At 46.0% G+C, this 26,453-nt stretch overlaps 1 protein-coding gene across 2 annotated transcripts; it reads left to right on the top strand.

Moving 5' to 3' along the window:
* LOC134393659 (calcium-binding protein 1-like) lies at nt 1-20,611 on the top strand. Of its 2 annotated transcripts, XM_063118720.1 has the most exons (7): nt 9,995-10,036; nt 13,273-13,443; nt 14,678-14,708; nt 16,040-16,174; nt 17,858-17,967; nt 19,440-19,587; nt 20,276-20,611. In XM_063118720.1, exons 1-7 carry the CDS (start codon nt 9,995-9,997, stop codon nt 20,299-20,301), a joined length of 663 nt encoding a protein of 220 aa, XP_062974790.1. In that variant the 3' UTR covers nt 20,302-20,611. The 2 variants fall into 2 exon arrangements, with proteins under 2 accessions (XP_062974791.1, XP_062974790.1); XM_063118721.1 differs by lacking the exons at nt 9,995-10,036; nt 13,273-13,443 and adding an exon at nt 1-57.
* The last annotated feature ends 5,842 nt before the right edge of the window (nt 20,612-26,453 follow it).

Raw genomic sequence — 26,453 nt, 5'->3', positions numbered from 1 at the left:
GAAGAATGCCCAAGCATCTGGGAGATGGAGCCCGTCCTCACCTCTGTCTTTGGGCAGGTAATGTGACTGGGGGGGCATGGGGAAGGAAGCAGCAGTGGCTAGCTAGGGTCTCTGTACTAGGGGTTCTGTCGAGGCAAGACGTGAAATAAAAGAGATTCCCTATTGGGTATGGGGCTTTTGTGGCATCCCTGGAGGATTCCGCCTACCTTTCCTGAATATTAGGGATGTACTCCGCTTCTAATCGGACCGGAGAAGCAGTAGCGGAGCGGGGGGCTTTGCCTGCCCTTAAGGCGGAGGCGAAGAGGATTGGGGGGCCGGCGGAGCGTGGCGAAGAGGATCGAGGTGAAGGCGGATCCTTCGCCTCGATCCGGAGCTCCGCCAGAAAGGTAAGTGGGGTTTACCGGGCCCTGCCGCTGTCGCTGTCGCCCATGCGGCGACGGCAGCAGGGCCTGGTAACGCCCCCCGCCCTCCTCTCCCTTACCTGCCTCCGTCCGCAGTCCGTCAGCATCTCCAATTGAGCCCGTGGTTCCAGCAGGAAGTCTGGGCCGCACTTGCGGCCCAGACTTCCTGGTGGAACCACGGGCTCAATTGAAGACGGTGACGGACCGCGGACGGAGGCAGGTAAGGCCCCCCTCCCCCTTGGTCCCTTACCGGGCTCTGCCGCCGTCGCCGCATCGGCGGCGATGGCGGCAGGGCCCGGTAACCCCCCCCGCCCTCCTCTCACTTACCTGCCTCCGTCCGCGGTCCGTCAGCGTCTCCAATTGAGCCCGTGGTTCCAGCAGGAAGTCTGGGCCGCACTTGCGGCCCAGACTTCCTGGTGGAACCACGGGCTCAATTGAAGACGGCGACGGACCACGGACGGAGGCAGGTAAGGCCCCCCTCCTCCTTACTGGGCTCTGCTGCCGTCGCCGCATGGGCGACGATGGCGGCAGGGCCCGGTAACCCCCCCTACGGGGGGGGACCGGAGCTCCGATTCGGATCCGGAGCTCCGAGCGGAGCGGAGTGGGCACAGGCGGAGTGGGGGTGGGGCGGAGCGGGCCGATCCGAAAATGGCGGATCTTAAAGTGAAGCGGAGTGGGGGGTTTGTGCACACCCCTACTGAATATATATAAAAAGGCTAGTCCTCCCCTCCTCTCAGATACCTACAGCGAGTACTCATCATGCAGACACTCATCATGACAGTCCTCACAGCCATGCCTTCAAAGAGCTTGCAAAATTTCCAGCAGCTGGGTTGGTCCACATCGACAAACGTGTTCTAGCATCTCCAACAGGAGCAGGTCCTTTGTAAAGCTAATGGATCTTGATTGACCATTCAAAACCAAGCCATCCCCAAAATACTTTGCAGTATAACAGTTAGCAATATATTGTTCCTGGGAAACCCCCACCCAGCTACTGTGAGGACTGCAGCTAAGCTCAGAGGAAGCAGGCAAGTCTGAAGGGGCTGGCAGGCGATGTCAGCACCCCTGCTAATAAAGAAGAGCCAGCACTGCATCTTTATGAACTCTGGCTCCATTGTGCCACTGGACACAGGGCTGGGGATCATAGTTTTGAGCCTCAACACCTAGCACATGTTCCAGATGGAGGAATGAGCCTAACAAGAAGAGGCCCACCAGACGTCCCTTACATATAACATCCTCCTGCCAACTCCCCTCGAGTCAGCAGAAGGAAGCACCGAAGCTGGCCAAACTTAGGATTTACAAATTCCTTTGCTGCCTGTCACCCCAGTTCCTGAAAAGCCTGGGGAACAAAATTCCTAATCTGAGGAACTGGGCTGCGGCTTCTTTGGCATGGTTCTTCTAAAGTTTACAGAGATAATGTGTGCCAACAGTCTTTGAGGAGCATGGCCAGCCCTACTATTAGGCAGAGTGAAGCGTCTGCCTCAGGTGGCAGGTGCAGTGCAGCAGCAATAAGGTATGGCAGCAAAAAGGTGTCGCTGCACAGCCTGCCCTTCACTCTCTAAGCTATCATGCTGCCCTCAGGTGTGAGGGAGGAAGAAGCTGTACCATCACCACTGTTGAAGTAAGATTCAGCTATCACTCTGGTCAACATTTGGATGTGGGATGGAGGGGGCGCCATTTTATCCTTCACTCAGGCAGCAAAACATCTCAGACAGGCCCTGCTGAGGAGCTCATTTGCCACAGCAAGAATACAGGAAACTACACCCTCAGACACACAGGCCTGCTGCTGCCTTAATGAGGCCTCCTGAGCTGGATCAAATCATATTCTTTAGCAACACACATCCCAAGGGTGGCAGATTGGGTTGCTAGGTCGACGACTCAGAGAATATTTTTAAGATGGCCATCACAATGGTGAGGTGGAGCAGGAGGTAGGACATGGGTTGCCGTTGCTGAGCAGAGAGGGAGGGGGGAAGGTCGTGAGGCCATGCTGGAGACCGAGGGAGGCCAGGACTGCACAGTGCAGGTGCTCAGCTGGTGACTGGTCAGCTATGCTGGCTGTGGACGGCTGATATCCTTACCTGCACAGGGTGCCACTGGCCAGTCGGCAACAGCATTGTCCTCAATGGTGCAGTCTCACACTTTGAACTGAATGGTCTTCTGCAGGAGCATTACTTGAAAAAGGGGCGAACCAGCCCTGCTGCATTTGGGCGTTCTCCTGCCCATTCTGCTCTGTAGGGGCCTGCTGCATCATCAGAAGAGCATTTTACAGCAAGCTCATTACTGGCCACTCATGGATGTTTGCGGGTCCTTTTGCCGCTGCTGTATCCCTCCCTCATATCTCCCATTCCTTCTGGTCTTTTTCCCATCATAAAATAAGACAGAGAAAATCCTATTTTGGGGGGGCTATAGTGAAACAAAGCCGTTTCCAGCTGTGTGCAGGAGAAGCAGCCCAATAAAAATGCCCACTGAATGGGCCACGTGGTCATTCTTGTAGGACAGCAGCAGGAGGCAAAGCAACGGTAGGGAAACACGATTGTCCCCCGCCCCCGTCAAATGCCACAGTGAGAGATTGGCTTGTGGCACTCTCTGGAGTAGCCGCCCACCCTTTGTTTCTCTCTGAATGAAACTGAGGGTAGGCAGTTGCTCTCACCCCCTGCCCTCAGGCTTGTGCTAAGACTCATCTCAGAGTGAGCCAGAGGGCAGGCAGGCAGGCTCTCTGTAGAGCCCTATTGCCCAAGTATTATTATTATTATTATTATTATTATTATTATTATTATTATTTACATTTTTATACCGCCCCATAGCCAAAGCTCTCTGGGAGGTTTACATAAGATTAAAACAATTAAAATTAATATACAAAATTTTAAACCTCAAAAATATACAACATACACAGAAACATATATCTAAAAACAATTATAAAGATCCAGGATCAATGAAGCTTGTCACATATTGCTAAATGCCTGGGGAAAGAGAAAAGTTTTAACCTGGTGCCGAAAAGATAACAATATTGGCGCCAGGCAGGCCTCGTTGGGGAGGTCATTCCATAATTGGGGGGCCACCACTGAGAAGGCCCTCTCCCTTGCTGCCATCCTCTGAGCTTCCCTCGGAGTAGGCAAGCCAGGTTATCCCTGTCCAGATAGGGGCGTAACTGGGCCACCAACCATAATTGGTAGAAGGCAATCTGTGATACCGAGGCCACCTGAGCCTCAAGTGACAGAGATGATTCCAGCAGAACCCTCAAGCTACGAACCTGCTCCTTCAGCGGAGTGCAACCCCATCCAGAACAGGTTGAACACCCTCCATCCTGTCAGCTAACAGCATCTTATTCTTGTCTGGATTGAGTTTCAGTTTATTAGCCCTCATCCAGTCCATTGTCACAGCCAGGCACTGGTTAAGTATATCCACAGCTTCACCTGATAAAGATGAGGACAACTAGAACTAAGTGTCATCAGTGTACTGATGACAACACACTCCAAAACTCTGGATGACCACACTCAATAGTTTCATGTAGATGTTGAACAGCATGGGGGACAAAACTGACCCCTGCGGAACCCCATACTGGAGAATTCACAGGGCCGAGCAATGTTCCCCGAGCACCACCTTCTGGAGCTGAGCCGCCAAGTAGGAGCGGAACCACTCCCATTCCCAACTCAGACAGTTGTCCCAGAAGGATACCATGGTCGATGGTATCGAAAGCCGGAGAGATCAAGGAGTCACACTCCCCCTGTCTTTCTCCTGACATAGATCATCATACAGGGCGACCAAGGCTGTTTCCATATCAAAGCCGGGCCTGAAACCCAACTGAAATGGATCCAGATAATTGGTCTCATCCAAGAGTGTCTGGAGCTGGCTCGCAATCACCTGCTCAAGGACCTTGCCCAGGAATGGAACATTTGCCATCGGCCTATAGTTGTTAAGATTTTCTGGGTGCAGGGAAGATTTCTTCAGGAATGGTCTCACTATTGCCTTTTTCAGACAGCCAGGGACCACTCCCTCTCGCAAAGAGGCATTAATCACTTCCCAAGTATGCCAGGCATTTTGGGAAAAGTGTCCCAGGAGATCACCTGTACCACGTAGGAGACTCCAGTGGGTGGGTAGGCACACCATAGCAGCAGGAATGGGAATGGGGAGTGCAATGCAGTGTTGCGTGTGCCAATGAGCAAGTAGACAGTGGTATCTACTGGCCCTCCTTCTCACTACCACCATTCTCTGGGCCAGAGTAAGGGGCAAGTGAACAATGGTGAAGAGGAACAACAACTATATGGGGCTTTTGTCAGTGGGCCCCTTCTGGGGTGGGGCCCCTTGGCAGTTGCCTGATCTTGCCTACCCTTGGTGATGTCCATACTGCTCACTATGAAACATTCAAATTATTGCTCATAATCCACATATTCTAGAGCTGAAATGAATTTGCTTGCCAAAAATCTCTACTGTGAATTCTGATGCCAAACATGCTCTGAATATTTAAGTATTCAATATCAGCATCGCTGTTTGGCATTTGATTTCAAGACATGGGACCTGCAACATCTCCTTCCTAAGAGGAGTGCTCCTATTCAGCCAGCTATGTCCTCCAAATAGGGCTTTCCATTCTTCTCCCACCCCATTTTCCTAGTTTTATTTTCCAAGTGATACTTAACATCATGTGGTGCTGAGCTATTAGGCTATTTTGGGGAGGGTTTGTTTATTTTTTGCCTGCTTATAGTTTTTAAAAGTATTTTTATTTATTTTATTTTTTGTATTACAAAACCTCAGGGTTCCACCAAGCATACTGATATCGCCCTCTTGTTTCTCAGGCCATGGCTAGATGGGGCGATGACACACAGGGGATCCCGAGAGCAGGGAGGGATGATCCCTCCCTTGCCCCGGGATATCGCCCTACCCTTCTAGCCTGCTTTTTTCGCTGTCTCGGGATGATCCCGAGACCACGGAACATGTGGCCAGACTCACATTTTGTGTAGGAGCTCTCGTTTGCTCCTTCTCCTTTAAGAAAACAAAAACAAAATGGCGGGCGCGACGTCCTCTGCTCCCTGGGACATCGCATGCTGCGTGTAGACGAGGGTGATGATCTCGCGATCATAAAATCGCAAGATCATCACCCTCAACCCCTGTTGTCTAGCCATGGCCTCAGTGTGTCTGTTTTAGCTACATAGCCAACAGCACTCACCATCTGAGTTTACTATTAGAGGGAATGATATTTGATAATTAACTTCAGTGCATCAGATGTCAATAGCAATGTGTTTGGTATGTGGTAGTATTTGATCATTGATACGTGCAGTTATATTTAGTATTTGACAGCTATTTATGCTGGATGATCAGCCATAGGCAACCTGGAGAGGAAAGTGGAGTGCAAAGTTGGAGGCACAAATCCTTCAAACTGTGACATACAACAGGTAGGCAGGGAGAGAGGAAGTCCTACTTGAGCCAAAGGCAAAGTGTCAGCCTGACCTGGAAGCTCTTATAGTTCTACCACGTCAGGAGAAGCCAGTAACATTGTTAGCCCTCAAACCCGAGGGCTGGACAGGCCACTCCCTCAGTGTATACTTTGCCAATAAACACACCAGGTTGGAGAATGCAAGTTAAAGTTTATTTGTAAATGTTGCAACATTGGAGCTCCAGCAGGAAATGCAAATTAAGAGCTCCTCGAATAAAGGGATCCTCTGGAATATATAGGCTCTGGTTACATCACTCGTTAGTAACATAATTGGTCAGTGCTCTTATCTCTAATGGACTTTACTGGTCCGTGCTCTGTTAACAAACTAGGTTACATTGCCAATACAAGGTAAGGTGAATACAATTCATATGTCACAGCTTACATTCGATGCTGATTGGTTGAAAGTTTTTCCTTTGTCTAAGAGGCACTCAGAATCCGCCATGAAGGAATGTTGGGGGGGGGGCAGTTCTTAACCTTTCACCTGGAGCATAGACTTATTTCACAGAATGAAATCAACATTGTAACTCAGGAAACCTTCTGACTTGTAGTTCCAGACTAGCTGATATACCCAGTGCTCCCATCCTCTCAGTCCTTATGTTCTTCTCCCTCACCTGTCTGATATCTCCATGCTCGCCACTACTACCATCAGCCCCACCATTGAAGCCAAGCGAGTAGGTTTTCGCTCCAGATCAGGGCCACCGCCACCACTCTCCACAGGGGCTTGCCCCACTACCACCACTCTGCTGTCCATATTTGCAGCGTTGAGATTGGGTATTGGTGGGTGGGTGGGCGGCAAGTGCCTGCTTCTTCAGCTCAGTTTTCTCTCCTTGGCCTGGCTCCTGAGGTGGTGGTGGGTGGCAGTCACAGCCGGGCAACTAACTATCAACTACCATGCCTTTGGCAGGCCACTGCTGCATTCGTTGAGAGGTGCTTCCCTCCTCTTGTCAATGTGGGCAGCTCGGGCAAAGACAAGCTGGGCTGTGAAGCCATTACAGAGATCTCGCGAGATCACCCACGTGGCTGCATGCAATCCCCTGAGATCTCTGTAATGCCTACACCTCCCAACATGCCTTGTTGCTGGGAGTTGTAGGCATGCTGGGAGTTGTAAGTGGCAGCCTAAGATATGTTTTAAATTGTATAAAAAAATAGTTAAACCACAAAAAAAAACTTGATTTAAGGGGGGGGGTTGGACTTGGTACACAAAGACCTATCAGCATTGAAAATTTCAGGCCTCTATCTCATTAGGAAGTGGGAAAACATTTCCAGACATACAAACCCACACACATACTTACAGCTTTATAGGTAGAGATAACCACAGTGGGCAGCAGAACACAGTTCCCAAAGTGACAACATCTGGTAGTTGGCGTCTTACAGAATTTGGTATTTGACATCTGACAGAAAACAAGCAAACAAAAAACACAAGAGGCTGACAACTATTCTGAAGCACTCACATTTCAGAATTTGGGGTCAAATTTCAAAGTTTGTAACATCAAATTTCAAACATTTACAAACATTTGTGACATTTTCAGTTTTTGTTAATTGTGGGTTGTTGATAATGAAGCAGAAGTCAGCAAGTGTGCTGGCTCCCTCCTGCTGGGTTAAAACAACCCAGGGTTGTAGGGATGGAGTGTCCCTGGGTTGTTTAACTCTGAAGGAGCAGAGAAAGCAAATCTGCTCACTTGCTCGCTCCCACTTGTTCACAACTTGTTTAAAACCTGGGTAGTTCTGACATGCAAACTGGGTTAATATGTATTCCAACCACATCCACTGTGGTATATTTCTCTTCACCCTAATTGTGTCAGCACTGGTACGCTGGTAAATGGTTGTGCAAAAAGGGAGTATTGGGGCAGCAGATTATGTGATATATTGTAATATAAGAATGAACACCTAATGGTAAGCAGAAGAGGGAAACTGTGAGATGGGTAATTTCTTGACTTTTGTTTCTGAGGCTGAATAATTCTTTTAAAGAGAGCTGAAAGTGGAATGATGAAACCATGGTTCATAGTGATGTACACACTAATTTCTTTTGTCATGCTGTCATCTCTGGTCACTGTATAAAAGCTTCATCCCACGTACCTGCTTCCCTCGGATTATCCCCGTGGTGCTAAGCTTTCGTGGTGGTGGTTGTTTTTGCTACCGGGCGACAGCGATCCTTTGCATACCAGGAAGTGAGTTTAAGGGGGGAAATGTAAAAAATCATTAAAAATCAACGGATGACCCAATTCAATTCAAATTTGGTATGCTTAAAGCTCTCCCTAATATCTATTACTGTGCCCATTTTGGTGTCTTTATCTTTAAAGCTTACACAGATGTAAGCATTTGTTTAAAATCCTGCTCCTGCGCCCCAGCGGCGGCTCGGAAGTTACGCTCAAAATGCAGGGGCTAAATACGGCAAATCTTTTTGCTTTATTGCACAATTAAGGCAGGATGCATGAGAGTACTTCACAATCAAAGCAGATTATAAGGTGGAAAACTTCTGAGTCCTTTGCATGAAATTCGCAGTGATTGCACAGTATAACGCTGGTGTGAGAAAGCTCTGCAAAACCGATTAGACCAGGTACAATGGTGGGACAGTATTAGCAATGAATGTGAGTGCTCTGTGCAATGATTACACTACCACAGAGGGAGAGGGTGGTCAGGCTTCAGGCTTGCAAGATCTACTTTGTTTGTTTTTTACAAGAACCCTGAGATCTACTAAGTGGGCTGAGGTACAAAAGGGTTGCTTAGGCAGGCAAACATAAACTATGAATTACGTAACAGGTTATGCTGAGACCAGGAATTTGTGATTAGTAGCTGAACCAAAAGTTCACAAAGTCTTTTGCACAAAAATCCACTCCTGGGGAATGTCTACACCAGCCCTATATCCCAGGATCATCCCGGGATTGTTCCTGTACATCCAAATGCCACACAGGGGATCCTGGGAGCAGGCAGGAATTATCCCTCCATTTTCCTGGGATAACCCTTAGGTGTAGAAAAGGCCCTGGTTTCTGCCCAAGCATTCTTTTTTAGAAACATAACTTAGGGGAGGGGAGGTTGGGAGTCAGTAGACTGGCACTCTACTACAAATCATCCAGAGATCTATCAGTACCAAATTTACTTTCTGCCCACTCCTACTCCTGCACACCATCCTCATCTGCCTTTTGACTCTGTATTCCAGAGCCTCATATACGACAAAAGTAATGGGACATTCTTTTATATTCTTCTGTTGCCCAGAACTTAATAGCTGCGTTGAGTGCCATTTCCTGGTAAAATGGTGGGTTATAAATAAAATAAAATTACAATGAAGAAATGGTCATTTTACAATGAACCTTTAAAATCCATACATGTTTTTGGAACTAACACCATGGCTGTAGTTTCATATCCCACATCTGTAAAACAAACAAGAGCCCCAAAGATCAAACATTTGCCTTTGAGTTTAAAATGCCTCTCTCCCCTTTACTAACATTTGGACATGAACAAGGGTTCTTAACATCTCCTCTGAAAACGCCCCACAAGAGTCTATAAATGGAGTGGGATCTGCTAGCTGGTTAACATCTTATAGCCAACCAATAAGTCTGACTGACAATCTTGGTAATGCGCGCGCTCCCCTGCCCTGGGCCGTCCCATGTGCCCAGCAATGCTACCAGGTCCCTTGCTGCATCAGAGCTCAGTGGAAACAGCCACTCCCTGGAACAAAGATTTGAAAATCTCTTTGATTGTCACTGGAGATTATGGGTGGCCTGCTCTCTCCGGGAGGGAGGGGGACGTTGGTGGGCCACGAGGCCTTCCTCCCTCTCGCAGGGCAACATCTGAGAGGGGCTTTGGGAGGGAGGCAGAAAGGACCAAGCGGGGCGTCGGCTCTCCTGCTGGGGTCACTGCAGAGCTGAAGTGCTTTGAAGCAGGAGCGAGCTGCCTGCCTGTCCCCCATTCTCTGCTTTAGCACCATCTATGATTGAGTTGCGTATAATCCGGAGGATTATGGCTCTGGCCCACGCCCTCCCCCCACCCCTGTTCACTTTCCCTTAATATTCTGGAGATATTCAACAATAAAAACCCTGAAAATCCCCAAAGCGTCTAAACCTCCCAGGGAGAGAATCACTTGTTACTATTTTAAAAAAAACTCTGCCGTCGGCGCCAGCTGCCTCCAGCCCCATACCATGCTCTGTGGGATGGGGGGGCCTTAACAGTCATGGGCAACTGCACCAAAACCCCAGGCAGGCGGCTGTCCAAGGTAGGGAGAGAGGAGGGACGGGACGGGACAGGACGGGAGAGGAGGGTGGCCCCTTTCCTCCTTTGTGTTGGGCCCTGTGTGTGTGTGTGTGTGTGTTTCTTCATGTGCTTGTCTGGCCCTCCTGTCCTCCTTCCCCAGTGCCTGCATCAGTAACAGAAGCCCTAGGCTGGAGGTTGTCCCAGGACAACTAGTAAAAACCCTCCCCTTGGTAGCTGCTTCTATCTTAGGCCCCTGTGGTTCCATTCCCCTGTCCACCCAAACGCTGGTTAATGGGCACTTACTCCTCCCCCTCCCCCCAATCCCCGTTAGGGCCATATTCAATACTGTACCGGATTATTAGAATGAGGCCAGGGTGTGTTTCTCAGAACAGGGTATGCAGAAGGCTGAAATGATGCCTTTTTCTCCGTCCCTTTGATTTAGTCCTTCCCAGAGGAGCATCCAGATCCTTTTCTCTCTTCTTGCATTGAAGCAAAACCCTAAATGTTGCTCAGTGGGCTCTCCCTCCTCCCAGTGTACAAGGCCTGTGTTTGAGTTGGGTAAATGGAGGTACAAGAACCAGGTGGACCTCACGTGTACCCAGGACTATTGGGCCTATGGGAACTCGGGAACCCTAATTATGGTAACTCCCAGATTCCTGTATATCCTCAAGGGTCAACCTCTCAATACCTGAGGGCTGGGTGGGGTTCTTAAATGGTATGTAGTACCTTGGTATATATTGGAGCCATAGTTCTGTGTACTGAGCGCTTGCTTTGGGCATGTGGCATCTGTGTATAAAGTTTAGGACTATCAAATGGGAGATTGGAGGGTGGTCCAATTGAAGTCGTAGGCGTTGGAGACAGAATGAGAGGGAAATTAGAAAATAAGACTGGGTGTACATTGCATCTGTTCAGTTATATCCAAACAGGCCTTTGTATACTTTAAATAACTGGGGCTATTTAAATCAAATCAAAATGGTGGTTGCACTAGAACAGGAATGAGCACAGTCCAGATTTGGGCCTCGAGTCCGTGATTTAGTTCCTGTCAACCCAACCACAATATTGAGTGTAAGCAAGAAGGATCTCAAATCTCCACAACTAGCATTAATGTGACTTTTCAGATCATTATAAAATATTCTTGCCTATCACTGTCCTTCAACCAGAAGATGTATCTCAGTGCCATTAACTGTGGAGTTAAGAGCATCTCTGTGTGTGCATTTGGATGTGTTCCTCTCTCAGGGAGCGTGTGCTGGTGTGGGCATGTTCTCTCTGTCAGGGGCCATTTTTCTGAGGCGAGAGGGATGGGATCAGGATCTGTGGGCTTTTATAAATGCCAGGATTTATTTAGGAGTCATGTGTGTTCATGGAGCCTGAGAGTATTTGTACAATGGGGACATTGGGGTATGTGTGTTGGGGCGGATGTGCTTCTGCCTTGTTTATCTTGTTGGCAACAGGCCCTGGCATATTGGTGAAGACACTGATGCATGATTTTGCAAGAAAGAAAATACCAAGGAAAGGATGTGTTTCTAGAGAGATTTGCCTATGTATGTCAATGCCAGGAAACATATCCCCCTTACTTTTGTATGTGCCTTGGTTCTTTTGCATAGCAGTATGTGTATGTAGTGTGTGTGTGTGTGTGTGTGTGTGTGTGTGTGTGTGTGTGTTTGTGTATAGAATTTGATTACATGTCTGTAGGTAATGAGAAATCAGAACATTGCTTTTCCCTGTGGCCAGATGATACAGCTAGCTCCGCACATAGCTGTACGTCCACCATGGTGAGTTAGCACTTGGTACAGGGTCATCTGTATTGACTCAGAGTTAGGGCATATTTACACTACAAACTGTTATCCCAGATTTATTCCGATTGAACAATCATTACTTCCCAGAAAGCAGCCTTCCCCAACCTGTTGCCCTACCAACCTGGTGACTACAACTCCCATCATCCCTGGACAGCATGAAAGATACCAGGTTAGGGCAAGGCTGCATGAATCATTGTTTGGTTAATGGCTGAGAATATTCTTGAAGATCCTTAGTTCTCATAAAACCACAGTTCCAGGATTCCTTTTGGAGGGAGAATACCTACTAAATCAGTTTAAATCTGTGGTGTTGAAGAAGCAGAGAGGCTGCCAAGAAATGTGTGTGTGCCATCTGTGCTGGTGTATGTTTGGTGTTGTTTGAGCCTATATTTGACTATTTTGTGTTTTCTTCAGATTTTTGTTAGATCAATGGCACTGGTGAAAGTAGACTTCATTGCCCCCTCAATCCCTCAAGAGCCCCTCCAGCCCCCTGAAAATGCTACATAGTCAGGAGACTCTGCTGAATGGGGTGAGCTGTGATGTGTGTGTGTAGTGGGTAGCAGGGGATCCCCAAAATTCAGGCAGAGTGACTTTCTGCAAGTGGAGCCCATTCCTCTTGTGGAAGGCAGATCCTGGATCCAATCCAGTGTGTGTGTGTGTGTGTGTGTGTGTGTGTGTGAGAGAGAGAGAGAGAGAGAGACAGACAGACAGACAGAGAACCTGAGTCCTGTGGTGTGCGTGTGTGTGCATACGTGCAATTTGCAGTATGCATCTCTTGCCACTGCCAGGTCACACTTGTGCATTTGTGTGGATGCCATGAATACAGGTGCGTGATATTACAGGAATTTATCATAGATGTCTGTCTGGACTCCAGCATGGACTAAGGCGTATCAGTCAGTGTTTCAACCAATGCTTAGGGTCTGCCATCAAGGATTCATTAGAAGGTTGGAGACTGTGCAGGTCCAACTGTGGATTTTACCTAATTGGGCTACTGAGATGAATTTATGGATGAGAAACGTGGGGCTCTCCCCAAGCAACCTAGTGTTATTTCCTTAGTACACCTCTACTTTTCTCTTTTGGTGTTCTCCTTTCCATACCCTCCATCACCAGGGGTGCTTCCAGATGAGGCTTTTATCGCACCCTCCTCCTGTCTCATTCATGGCTATTTATGGGGGGGGGGTATTTCCAGGTGATGTCACCGTCCTCCACTCTGACCCCTGCCTTGTTTTCCCACTGCTTCTTCCGTCCTTTTCCTTACCACAGAAAATCCATGAAGGAGGGAAAGACGGAACAGCTGCATGATGCCTTCTGAGTGGTAGCGCTAGCAGCCCTCTGCCTGGAAGCACCCCAGGTCCACCACCTCCCTAGAATTTCCCAGGAGCCAGGGCCTTAAGCACCCAGGCCCTGACAGGTGGGAAAATCGGGCTCTCTAACCATACTTAGCTAATTGCAAGCTATGCTACAGGAGAATAAGCAGCCCTCCGAGGCTCCCGGCTCCCCAGCCTCTACCAGCAACGACCTGGATGAATTGGCGGATGGCACACAGTACCCTCCACTGCAGAATTACTCGGTGCTGCATGGCTTGGTGGGGCCAGCCTGCATCTTCCTACGCCAGAGCATCGCCATCACACAGATCGTACGTACTGCGCTTCCACCAATGCACCATTTGTACAGGACACCAGAGCATAGTAGGCTTCATGCCCACATATCCAGTCTGGATGTACTGTGCCACTGTCCTGCTCCACTCATCTCCTCCATATAACCATGTACTGAAGCATGACTCAGGTTTACTTTATGTTTTACTCTTTCCTCCACGAAGACTGATCATCTCCATTTAGGAATAAGCATCTAGTACAATGTTATTTTCTGCCGAAGGTATACTAACTGGGCAGTTGATGGATGCCCATCGATCATTCTGTCTATGTACTTGTGGAAGATAAATCATTCATGCCACAGCTTGTAGATTACAATCAACAAACATTTAACTCTATGACAAGCTTGGGCAATTTGTGGCTCTCCAGATGTTTTGGCCTACAATGCCCATCAGGCCTAGCTAGTATAGCCAATGGTGAAGGATGATGGGAGCTGCAAGTCAAAATATCTGGAGCACCACAAGTTGCCCACCCTAGTTCTATGGACAAAAATCCTTCATTGAATCCATTTTCCACTGGTCAGGAGCCAGGCAATAAGAGACACTGACTGACTGACTGATTGATTGATTGATTATTATTACATGTTTACATAGGGCTTTAGTTTGGCTTTAGATGGTTCAAAACTCTTCACGTACATTATCTTGTTGTAATCCTTACAATAACCCTGTAATGTAGATTATTATTATCCTCGTATCACAGATGGGGCTGCTGAGGCTGAAAGAAAGACAGAGTGATGCGCCTAAGGCCATCTAGTGAATTCATGGCAGAGGCAATATTCCAGCTGGGGACGTCCTGATGAGTAGCTCATTCACTGCCCAGCTCCACACTAGGACCGTTTTCTCTCTGCAAGGAGTGGGAGAAGCTCTCTTTAGGGTAATCTGGAGCAACCATGTCCTGAAATTATCCTTGCATTAAATCTAACAGTGATGCAGCACAAGGTTGTAATCCTTTGCCAACTTACTTGGGTGAAAGCCTTACCAAATATAGTGGGTCTTACTTACAAGTAAAAATGCATAGCACCAGGCTGCACAAAGGGGAAAAAAAGGCTATTCTCAGTTCATAGAAGGAATAGGCTGGTTGAGGAAGACTTCCTTGAGGTTGATTCTGGGACAAAGTTTCTGACTGGAAGATCAGGGACAAAAGGCACTAGAATGGGTATGAATGGGCAAAGCAGCCATCACTTGTTTTCACTGGCCTCTATTTTGCTTCTTTTCCCAGGACAGAGAACTGCGACCAGAGGAAATTGAAGGTAAAATTAAACATCCCATTATGTCTTTCTCCTCCAATTGCCAGTGCTGTGATCCAGTCAGCCCCATCACATCGGATGTGCATCACCCTGCTAGTTCCTTGCTAGTTCACACAGCACATGGGAGGAATCTCAAGAACGGTGCATGTGGTTCAGTACATATGAAGGAAAAACACAACATGCCAACTGTTGTGGCATCTTTTCCTGGGTCCATCATTTCAAACATTTGCAGCATGCAAGAATGCATATATTTGGAAACTGCACAAAAAAACCTTATTTAATTTAGTGGAAAATAGGCTTGAAAATGTTTATTTCAAAAAATGCAAATATATATATATATATATATATATATATATATATATATATATAAAAATGTGAACAAAAATACAGATGAATTTTCATGCAGACTAAAATAATAATAATGTTTGTAGATAGAGCAGACTTAAATGTAGAAAGATGAGAACCTGAATGACATTGAGCTTGACAGATTCAGCCTGTCCTACTTTATTCCTTGCCTAATTTTTGGACGCCATGTTTTGCTTTGTTCCTTTCATATCTCTTTGGCCCACTATCTGATCTTCCTGGCTATAAATATGGACTCAGCCCTTGCATGAAAGCTGTGTTAGGATAAACATTTGAGTATTCTGACCTAATGTTCCTCTTCTGACATCCATTGCTATTATTCCATTGGAGCAGAGCTCCAAAATGAGTTAGGGGTGTGGGTGAAAATGCAGCAGCCTTTTTACTATACAGCAAATCTAATGTACCTCAGTCCATGGGCCAGTCTCCACTTTCCCATATACATGGTGCTTGCAAGACACAGGGGCTCTCTATACATGGGGAAAGCCCCTGTGGATCTGCGCTGCATCAGTTATATGATGCAGGCGCAGCTTCACAGCCACTGTGGGGATTTCCCGTGAAGCTGCAGATTGAAAAAGTCAGGGACTTACCCGCTTTTTTCAATTGGAATGGCATCAGTATAGCTTTTCCGCCATCTGATGTCACTCCAGGGCCAGTCCAACTGGTTGCCTTCCACCAGGAAGAGGAAAGGGGTGGCTCCGGTGCCGAGATGGCCACAGGAAACCCCATGCTCCCTCCTCGGCATTGGGATTACCTGATGCCACCACGGGAAAGGTAACTGCAGTGTTTTGGAGGGAGGCGGCACCAACCCAGCACTGTGAAGACAGCCCCATGGTGGATGACCTGGTTTCCAAAGGAAACTAGTTAATGAACCAATTTGGAAGGATAGTGATTAAAAGTGGCTCAGCAGTCTGAGTCTTCTTCTATTGAATGTAGGTGGAATCCTTGGTTTACAGCATCTCTTTTCCTTCCAGAGCTAAAGGAGGCCTTCCGGGAGTTTGACAAAGACCGCGATGGCTACATCAGTTACAAGGATCTGGGAGAATGTATGCGGACCATGGGCTACATGCCCACTGAGATGGAGCTCATTGAGTTGTCTCAGCAGATCAGTACGTGCCTAGTATTACTAAGTCTACCCAGCGCCCCAAGCAACACTGCTGAGAGATGCATGCCACCCTACTGGGGAATTGCTACAGCTTAGCAGGCCTCCAGCTGCCATAGACCCTGTGCACTTTCTTCCTGTCCCTTTATCTTCCATTGCTGGAATGGCATGACTTTGGTACCCCAGGCACTCCCTTATCAGCATTTAGGCACAGAGGCAGGGTCCCTTTCCCCTATTTTGAGAAAAAATATAGTAAAAAAGAAGGGGAAAAAGGGGCTCCATATTGCTCATCCTCGCATTGATAAGACTACTTCCCTCCCAGTCATGTGATGGAGAACAGTCACCATGTTGCATGCTGAAAGGATTGCTACTGGGAGCATGATAAGCATAGATGCACAGAACCATCAGCAGTAAGGGAATGAAGACCTCCTGAACAAATGCAGGAAAACCATCCACTCATTACCTCCCCCCGCAATGCACATTCACTCAGAGCCATGCAGCACAAAGCAGATGCCATGCAAATTATAGGTGCACTTCAGAAAGACTTACAGATCAGTCTCCATTGTTTCAATAAATAAATATATCTGGGGAACTTCATGATCCTATCATGTTCCTATATTATAGTATATTCAAGGAAAATCCACATAACCACTTTGGGGCTTTTTTCTTTCATGGGTGCAGATGGTCTTTCCCCTGCTCAGATTGAATGTGCAAAATGGTGGCATGATTTGACGGGAAACTCAGATTTCTTTGTCAGATTCATCTAATAGGAGGACAAATCACCAATAGTGGGATTTTTCGAATGCAGCTAAGAGAGTTCACATACTGATCATTTCCATTCATAGGGTTCCATTCACCCTCTTGGTTTGCTAAAAGCACATTTAGTGCATGTAAGAGATGGTGGCGGGGGCAGTGAGGAAAAGGCAACACAGATGGACGGAGGCTCAGTTTGTTGGTTGTGAGTTGAGGCTTCTTTAAATGAACAATTTATAGCATGCTTGAGACTGGCCACTCACAGAGGTTTGTGGGCCATTTTGACGACATTGTGAGCCTCCTGCACGTCTCCTGCTCCTTCCTCCAGCTATTCTTTTTTTAAAAAACTTTGGATAACCCTAACCCTAGAGGGCGCTGTCCCATTCAAGTATATGATCAGGGAAGTTTTCAATTACAACCCATGTGGTCGCTCCTCTCCTCCCATGTAATTCAGCTCATTACAATTGCGAAAGAGAAGCAGGAAGCAAAGTTAGGGTGACCATATGAAAAGGTCAGGGCTCCTGTATCTTTAACAGTTGCATAGAAAAGGGAATTTCAGCAGCTATCATTTGTATATATGGAGAACCTGGTGAAATGTCCTCTTCATCACAACAGTTAAAGCTGCAGGTGCCCTGCCCTCTTTTAAATCTGGTCACTCTAGTATAGCTCCTGCACCTTTAACTGTTGTGATTAAGAGGAAATTTCACCAGGTTCTCCACATATACAAATGACACCAACTGAAATTCCCTTTTCTATGCAACTGTTAAAGTTACAGGAGCCCTGTCCTCCTTTTCATATGGTCACCTTAAGCAAAGTGCCAGTAAGCAAAAAAAAAAAATCCCTTTAATCTAAAGGAGCTCTTGGTGTATGGTATAAAATGATTTACCTGGCGCTGCCCAGCCCTCTTCTGGCTAAAATGGTCTTTCTCTATCTACAGCTGGAGGGAAAGTGGATTTTGATGACTTTGTGGAACTGATGGGCCCCAAGATGCTGGCAGAGACAGCAGACATGATTGGAGTGAAAGAACTGAGGGATGCCTTCCGAGAGGTGAGAGCCACACAACCCATTTCTAAGCATCAGAGGAGGTAGCATCAGGCTTGGTAACCTGATGCACTCCAGATGATTTGAACAACAACTCCCCAATCCACCAGCCAGCATAGCCAATGGCCAGGGATCATGGGAGCTGAAATCCAAAATATCTGGAGGGCACCTGATATATTGCCTAGCCCTGATATAGAGTTTACTGATGAATCTTCACGTGCTTTCTGCTACCCCAATTCCCCGTACAATGGTATTCGCAGGTAGCATGAACATTCTGCTATTACAGTTGATTTAAGGTGTGCCACTTAAAGTGCCTTTGAACTTCTCTCCTGCTATTTGTGTGGATGTGCGAAAGCCCTTTCGGAAGTGTTTGTGTGAGCTGAGTAGAGTTCGTTTTTAATCCTCCCCTCATCATTTCCCCCTTAAAGTTGTAAACATTTGAGAATTGCTTTTTTTCACATCTTCACCTCTCCTGAAAGAATGCAAAGCCTCACCAGTCTAGCCAATGCAGATTTTCTTCACTGGTTCCTTTCTCTGTAATTCCACTGGTTTTCTTCCATCCCACTCCATTTTCACTCCCTTTGCTCCCTCCTCTTCTCTGTTCTCTGGTGAGACTGACTTGGGGTTTGTCTTGACGAAGGGCACCAGGTCATCTACATGACACAGCTGCCATTGCGAAGCCATCCAGGGGCAAACCCCAGAAACTCCGCTTAAAAAACTCAGGCACTTACCCTGACTTTTTTTAAGCAGAGTTGTGCCACAGCCAGTGGTGCCCCCCGATTGGTCACCTTTGGCTGGGCTGACAGGGAAGGGAGCGGACTGGGAGCTCCAAGTCTGACCACACTGTAAATGATAAATAATTTTTAAAAAGGGAGTGGGTGGGAGGAGAGGAACAGGGCAGCCAGGAGGCCACCACCTCTGCCAAGCACCAGGGAGAGGAGAGGAACAGGGCAGCCAACTCTCCTCCCTCTGGCTGCCCCATTCCTCTCCCCCCATGTTTTTTTTTAATCTGTAGATGCAAAGGTTCGCATCTACAGATTAAAATTAAAAAATGGGGGTGGGGGGGAGGAACAGGGCAGCCAGAGCAACAGCATAGGGAGGAGAGCCGGCTGCCCTGTTCCTTCTCTCTCCATGGTGTGCTGGCTCCGTGGTGCGCTAATACCAAATTAGCATGGCCATTGGCCATGCTGGCTGGGAATAATAGGAGCTGCAGTCCTACACATCTGAAGAGCACCAGGTTGGGGAAGAGCAATCTATTGTATGCAAATACTACTGTATAGGCACAGTCTGTACTTCAAGTAAGTACCAGGAGCCACATTGCCATTTTTTATTGGCCCACAAAGAGCAGGGACAAGAGGACAGTGTTACTATCCATTAGGTTCAGGTAGGTGAGGTATGACAAATGACCGGAGAACTGTGTGAATGTGGCAGACAGCTAGACAGGGTGCTGGAATGAGGGTTTCTTCTTCTTCTTCCAGTTTGACACAAATGGTGATGGGCAGATCAGCACAGCTGAACTACGAGAAGCCATGCGTAAGCTCCTGGGGCAGCAGCTGAACTACCGTGAGGTAGACGAGATCCTCAAGGACGTCGATCTGAACGGGGATGGCCTGGTGGACTTTGAAGGTACCACAGAAGATAGAACTCCTTCCTTTGTGCTTTGCTTTTGTCTTTCCCAACAGGGGTGGGATGTAAGAACTGAGGCTGGGAGAATACTGGGATCTGTTCTGGGCTTTGGAACAGTGCAGGGGGTCTAGAGCAGTGGTTGGCCACATGTGGCCTATATATGGCCCCTGCAGCCCCCCCTGCACATCTCCTGCTTCTTCCAGCAGCAGCAAATAAATAAATAAATAAATAACCAATTTGCTGCCAACAATCAGCAGTAGACTGCTATGGAACACTAAAATGGCCAAATTTATTTTGCTTGCAAGATAGAGCGTTCTGTAGACATTTGCCACCAAAAACCAGCAGCATATTACTTTTTGTTTTTTCTGTCACCACCAGCAGTGAAAATGACCCCTAGATCTCCTAAAGTTACCCAGATCTCCCAAAGAAGCTTGGTTAGGGGAAGAAAAGGGGGAAATCTCTTCTACTAGTCCCAATTTTGGAATGATCGTGGGGAATCAGATCATTAGGTAAAGCTTGGGAACCAGAATACTTAGGTTTTATTGCTAACCAGCAAATACCTATTAATATATCCACATATTGTAAGACTGCATGGCTACTTTTTTAATGGAAGCTGCACTCCGGCCTTTGGGCCAAAAGTTGTCTCTCACACATGTTGTGGTGACATCTTTGGATCTCTTTCTTGCAGAGTTTGTACGGATGATGTCTCGTTGAGAGCAGCTAGTAGCAGCCTAAGGCTGATGTGCCTTATTGAGAAGAGTCTCCCAGCGGCCATGTATTCCAACTTGCAATGGATCTAACCCTCGGAAACTAGGGCAGCATGCAAGAACTTCCCACACACCCTGCTTGGAGCCAAACAGCCACTCCTACAGAACAGAGACCCACAACAGCTTCAGAACCTTCAATAACATCTTGGACCAGATCCCTAGATCAATGCCCTATCTACCTTATTAGATACAGCCACAAGCATCTACCCCAGGCTCTGGATATCGTCATACTTTACCCTATGTTTGCTATAATAGGCTTAACCAACAAAACTCCCAAATTGTTCTGCGTGCAATTGTGTAAGATATTCCAAATGCCTCTGTCCTATTCCAAGAGCGATTGCTTCTCTTTATCTTTTCCTCCTCTAAATGGTATTTGTGTTTTAAAATGTCCCCCCTCTTGTGCCCTGAAACATATCCCCCCCCCCGCCACCAATCTCTGGGATATCATTGTAAACGATGTCAAATACATTGCTGTTCTTTGTAAGCACAGCGCATGTGCAAGAACAATGCCCAGTGGTGGCAAGGGGTTGGCTTGTGGCCCCAAACAGAACATAGTTGGTTGCAGGAGCTATATAGGCTGGTGGCCACTGCCTGCTTAAGCCAGCTGTAGCAAAAAAAGTGGGATCTATAGTATGTGACTGTTTCATTAGAACTAATGGAAGTGGTGAAGTGGCAGTTGTGGTCCAGAGGTGCTTCTCCATTGATAGAGCTGGGACTCTGTAGGGCAAAACTATTGCCTATTTGCCCTGTTCCCAGGTCCTATTTCTGTTTTCCTGGACTCTACTAAAGTCATGTTGTTTTATCGATTGCCCTTTCACTAGGAGACATTTAATTATCACATTCCCATCCATAGTTGGACTCGGATTCCCATATATGTGACTTTTTCTACCTGTGTTCTGGAGAAAACTGGGGGTTTCTTGGATGCTTACTAGAGGTTCCTCATTGAGAAAATCAGTAATGACAGACTAACGTTCTTAATTGTTTTCTAAAATGCACACCCCAGGGGAGTGATAGGTGAGCTCTAAGGTGCACTCTTAAATTCATGCAGGATGGTAATGACACAAAGGGTTCCATGACAAACACGCAAGAGCTCATCAGCAGACAAATCAATGAGGACACGATCCTCGGTAGCTAGAAAATCCCTCTGCCCCATTATTGGGAACAGATTTTTACTTTCACATTGAAAACTGGTGGTTGCTGTTGCTGTTTTTTCTCAGTTCCACTTCCTAATTAAGAAGGCAAATATGATTCAGGTAAGATGGTACCCCTCAAGCTTATTGTTCCCACAATTGTGCATGTGATTGCCATTCTTTTTCTTACAGATGGAATACCATAAATTTGGTTGTATCTGAATACATATTCAAAGAAGCCCAGTAAAGCCAGATTTCAGTGTGTATTTGTTCATGCATATTATCTGTGACCATTTCACTATTCTGCTGCATTCTTACAACTCTGTCATCAAGTATTTTATTTTTTTCTGTCACTGACAGACATGATTAACCACAGCTTTGAACAGAAGATTGCACAAAGGCATGGCCCCTTTCCTATTTGTCTATTCATCTAAACAAGGGATAATACAGTGTGTGTGCTCCATCATATGAGTTCTAATTGATTATTCAGCTAAATCAACAAAGATTTGCATAGGAATGAATCAATTCCTTGTGAAGAAAAGTCACTAATTATTTTCAGACTAGCGTCTCCTTATACATTTCCTAGAACAGACTTTACCTCTTAACTTGATTGATTTGGTTTCTTAAATTTATATGGCTTTCTATCAACAAGTTGTCTCTGGGAAGCTTAAAAATCAAGACAATCAAGATAAAATGTTAACATAAAAAATACAGTAACAAAAACACAATAAAAAGCAACCTATTTTTTCCTTTCTAATAAAGACAGCATGAGACAATTTGTGGCTTGGATTAAAATCCTTATTTACACAGTGAAAGCCCAAGGATTGTTGTCTGGGTGAATAAAAAGGTCTTCACCCATCACCAAAAAGAGCAAAGAGCTGGGGTGCTGCCACCAAGAAGCCCCTCTTTCTCATTTTACTTTGCAGTGGCACATGGAGCAGGGCTTCTGAATAGGATCTTAAAGTTCTCCTATGTGAGGGAAACTGGAAATGCCTGAAAGAAAAGGACTGCCCTCCCCTTGCAATTTGTATACATATTTCTATTTCAAATTATTATACTTCTTTAAAAAGAAATCTGCTACTTGATTAATCAGGGACACTTTTCTTTAGTAAATCAAAAGGTATTTAAATGATTAATCTTATCAATTAACTAAATATCGCAGCCTAGATAACAAGATTTCCTCCAGTTGTTAATTTCTAAAAACCAGGAATGTGGGTTCAACTCTGTCTGGCAGTCATATCCCTTGTTCTGGAAGATCAGTTAGAAATCCCAAGACATCTGAGATGACCTACAACTGCTTAGAGCTTTTTTAAAAAGCATGCTGGACATGTTCAGAGGCACTCTTTACTGCCCCTTCACCATGTTCTAGGGCTGGGTCTGCCTGGCTCATATTCAGCTCTGGGTGTCAGCAACTTGCACCTTCCAATTAGAGAGCTTCTCTACGTGAGTTATTTATTGCACTCACTCATGGACATTTGTGGGTACTTTTCATGACATCATCAACATCCAATGCCTCTCCTGCCATTTTCAAGTGGGAATCCACCATTTTATAAAACCCCAAAAACATGGTAACAAATGGAAATCATACTATAAAGCAGTGCCATCTGCTAGTAGTAAAACTGAAACATAGGGAAAGGAAACTGCAAAAAATGGGGGCGTGGGGAGAGTGTGTATTATGCCGATCCTTAAACCCATGAAGACTCTGAAAGTCAACGCCCCGGAAAGACTGTGGGATTTTTGCTAAATGTGCAGAAGCCCCTAGTTAGGGTTTAATCCAGGGCTAGGGCTAGGGCATGTTTGGCCCTCCAGATGTTGTTGGACTATAGCTAGTCAGCCCTAGTCAGCATAGAGTGGAGCCTAGAACAGCTCAACTGAATGGGCAGCAGCAACAGTGATGAGGGAAGAGAGAGGGCTACACAGGAAAGGGGACCTCTTGAGGCCATCTCCCCCCTCCCAACATTTAAAGCTTGCATCTGACACTTGCAATGTCACTAATCACTGATGGCAGTAAGATTGTAAAAGACATAGATTTTTTGAATCACCAAAATACTCAGTATCCCCAAATGTATTTCAGGGCACACATACCTTCTTCAGTAGAACATGTTATATAACAAGTATAGGCACAAGTAAAATGTTCAGCTAGGCATAAGTGCCTTGGTTGAAACAGTCCCATTACTGGATCTAATGCTGACACACGGTTAGTTTTTACTGAATCCTTGCCAAATGCTGCCAACATCTCAGAAATTGGTTCAAATATCAACATCAGTTTTCCCCAGAATTTCTCAGATAGTTTTCTCTTTAAAAATAAAATCCTGCCTCAGTACAAGCTATCAAGCCCCAGCAATTTAAAAATGTGTAGTTTTAGTAGATGCTGCTTAACCTTTGGCTTTCTCAATGCCGGAACATGTAGTTTCCCATTATCGCTGCAGAACATGAATACATCATCCTAATCCTTTCTAAATACAGATCAAAAACATTCCTGGGATATTGGCCTTTTTGTTTTTGTTGCATCACCACTGCCCAGTTTTGGCATCCTTGTCTAATCACAGCATTTCTTCTCCATTATGCTTAACAAGTGGAAGCTTGCGGACATTTGCTGAAAGGTTTAATTCTAACTAGTCAGGAGCTAAACGTTTCATAATGCAATCTCTTTATGACCTAAAATCAATACAAAACGGCAATTTTACAAAACTGCACTCCTTTGTTAGATAGAGAAAAACAGGTTAGCATATAAAAAAAGCAAGGCTCTGAAAAATAATGAAATTATTTTCCCCTGATTGGGAAAGGGCAGGTTTACAGTTTAGACTTTTTCGACAAATGATTAGTATGCCTATATTACCCTCTTAAAGTTGAGAGAGTCTGCCATGTACCCATTAATCGCTTTAAAAAGATGGATGATAAGAGGAAAAAAAGAATAAATAAATAACTGCCAGGACAGAGTTCCCCAAGAACCCAACTCATACTTCCCTTGCAGCAGGCAGGAGTGTCATAGGATCCTAATGATGTGATCATGTGTTGTGAACTGGTAAATTACTGCCTCTGGAACATATCATCTATGCCTCCCTTTGTATAACTGCTGCTTCTGCCTGAGTTCATTGTCCATGCAAAGTAACTGGCCGGGCCAGGACTTTCCAGTAATAAACAACACTCCACTTACAGGGATAAGAACATAAGAAGAGCCATGCTATATCAAACAAAGGACTACCTAGTTCAGCATTCTGTTCCTACAGTGGCCCTAACTGGAAGTCTACAATTAGGACATGAACCCGAGCAACTGGTATTGTGAGGCATATTGTATGGGAGGAAGTGCTCCTTCAGATACACAGGCCCCAGACCATGTACAGGCTTTAAAGGTCAACACTAATATTTTGAACTGGACTGCAAGCCAGAGTTGCTGGGTCAGAATAGCAGTAATAAGTTCCCTGAGGTACTCAGTACACTAGCTAAAGCTTCCAAATTTTCTTGATGGGAAGCTTCATAGAGAACACGCTGCTGTAGTCCATAGGAGCGCTTACTAAAACATGGAGATGATTGAGGACAAGTCCTTGTAGCTGGCTCACCAGCCAGACCAGATAAAAGAGCTCCCTGACAATCCAGAAGCAAAGCAGCATCTATGGAGCAGTGGGCAACCTTTTTGCCCTCAAGGGCCACATGCAGCAGATGGAGTGAGCCTCATATCAATGATAGCCATGGCCAGAGCTGGTTTGCGATGGGGCCGGGCAGCATTATACATACACAGCCACCTCTCTGCAGTCAAATTTATGAGGTGCTCCCTCACTTCGGCAGCACAATATACTAAAATTGGAATGATACAGAGGTACATGCAGGCTTTTTCCTTTTGCGCATTTAAAAAAAGCTTTGCTTGCCTGGCACATGTTTATCCCCTTCTGTTTGCATTTTAAAGGAGCCTTCCAGGATTTTCAGGCTTGCCAAGATATTTGTGTACTTTAGAAAAAGCTTTGAAAGTCTCTGTAGTTAGGAGTAGAGCAATCCCATCACATGCCTCCCTGTTCCCCTCACTGACTGTAGCTGGGAACAGCTGAGCAGCAACCCAATTAGCACACTCCTTAGCTGTTTCCAGAGCCAATAGACTAGAGAGGGGCAGGGGCTATGGACTACATGCAAGTTGACTAAGGGCCACATATGGCCTATATGTGTTCTATAGGGGAACCCCCAAGCCTCATACTGTTTTCATTAAGGGAAATGTAACTCCACCAAGGACAGGGGAAACCAACATCCCTCAAGTACTAGATTGGCCAACCATTGTAATCTCTGCCTTGTCTGGATAAAGCTTCAACTCATCATTGTCGAGTCCACAACTGCACTCAGGCATTCAAGGGCTGAAACACTGCTCCTGGATTTGATGAAAACAAACAAAAATGTAACTGGGTCTCCTTAAAACATTGATGACATTACATTACAAGCTGCTGATTTTTTCCAGCAGTTGCATATAAATGCTGAAAAGTACCATGGAGAAGATGGAACCTTGTGGTACACCACAGTCCAAAGCCCAATAGGCAGAGCAGCAGTTGCCCAGTGCTACTCTATGGAATTGACTCATCAGATGATCAGGGGAGAACCCCCAACTCCCATCCATCTTAAGCAAACCACAAAGATGTAATGATCTGTTAGATGCCCATGAAACTGCACAGCCATGCAACACAACACATTACAACAAATATGACCCTACTGAAAAGTAGTACTGTGAAAGCCCACTAGGTACCAGTTATGCCTCTAATGCATCATGAGCAAATGTCAAATTGAGTCAGAGAGAGATCTAAACAAAACTAGTGGAAACAGGCTAATGTGTATTCTGCATATTAGTTTTGACATTTGCATTGACCAAATTACAGCTAATTTTCATCCTGTCAGACTTATAAGAACTTATGCATGTTTTGTTCTATAGGCATAGTTCACAGCTATTCAAATTTTGGTGACTTTAGTTTCCTTTGGGTTGGGATAGCTCTAG

The sequence above is a fragment of the Elgaria multicarinata genome, chromosome 2 (genome assembly GCF_023053635.1).
Source record: "Elgaria multicarinata webbii isolate HBS135686 ecotype San Diego chromosome 2, rElgMul1.1.pri, whole genome shotgun sequence".
Classification (NCBI taxonomy): domain Eukaryota; kingdom Metazoa; phylum Chordata; class Lepidosauria; order Squamata; family Anguidae; genus Elgaria; species Elgaria multicarinata.
Note: the sequence above shows the minus strand (reverse complement) of the source record. Positions and strands in the feature narration are given on the sequence as shown.

What these genes read in the sequence shown, in the direction of transcription:
- LOC134393659 (XM_063118720.1), top strand. Translation starts at nt 9,995, where the DNA reads ATGGGCAACTGCACCAAAACCCCAGGCAGGCGGCTGTCCAAG. An exon ending in GCGACCAGAGGAAATTGAAG is followed by an intron (nt 14,709 to 16,039) that starts GTAAAATTAAAC and finishes TTTTCCTTCCAG; the next exon opens with AGCTAAAGGAGGCCTTCCGG. An exon ending in TGGCCTGGTGGACTTTGAAG is followed by an intron (nt 19,588 to 20,275) that starts GTACCACAGAAG and finishes TCTTTCTTGCAG; the next exon opens with AGTTTGTACGGATGATGTCT.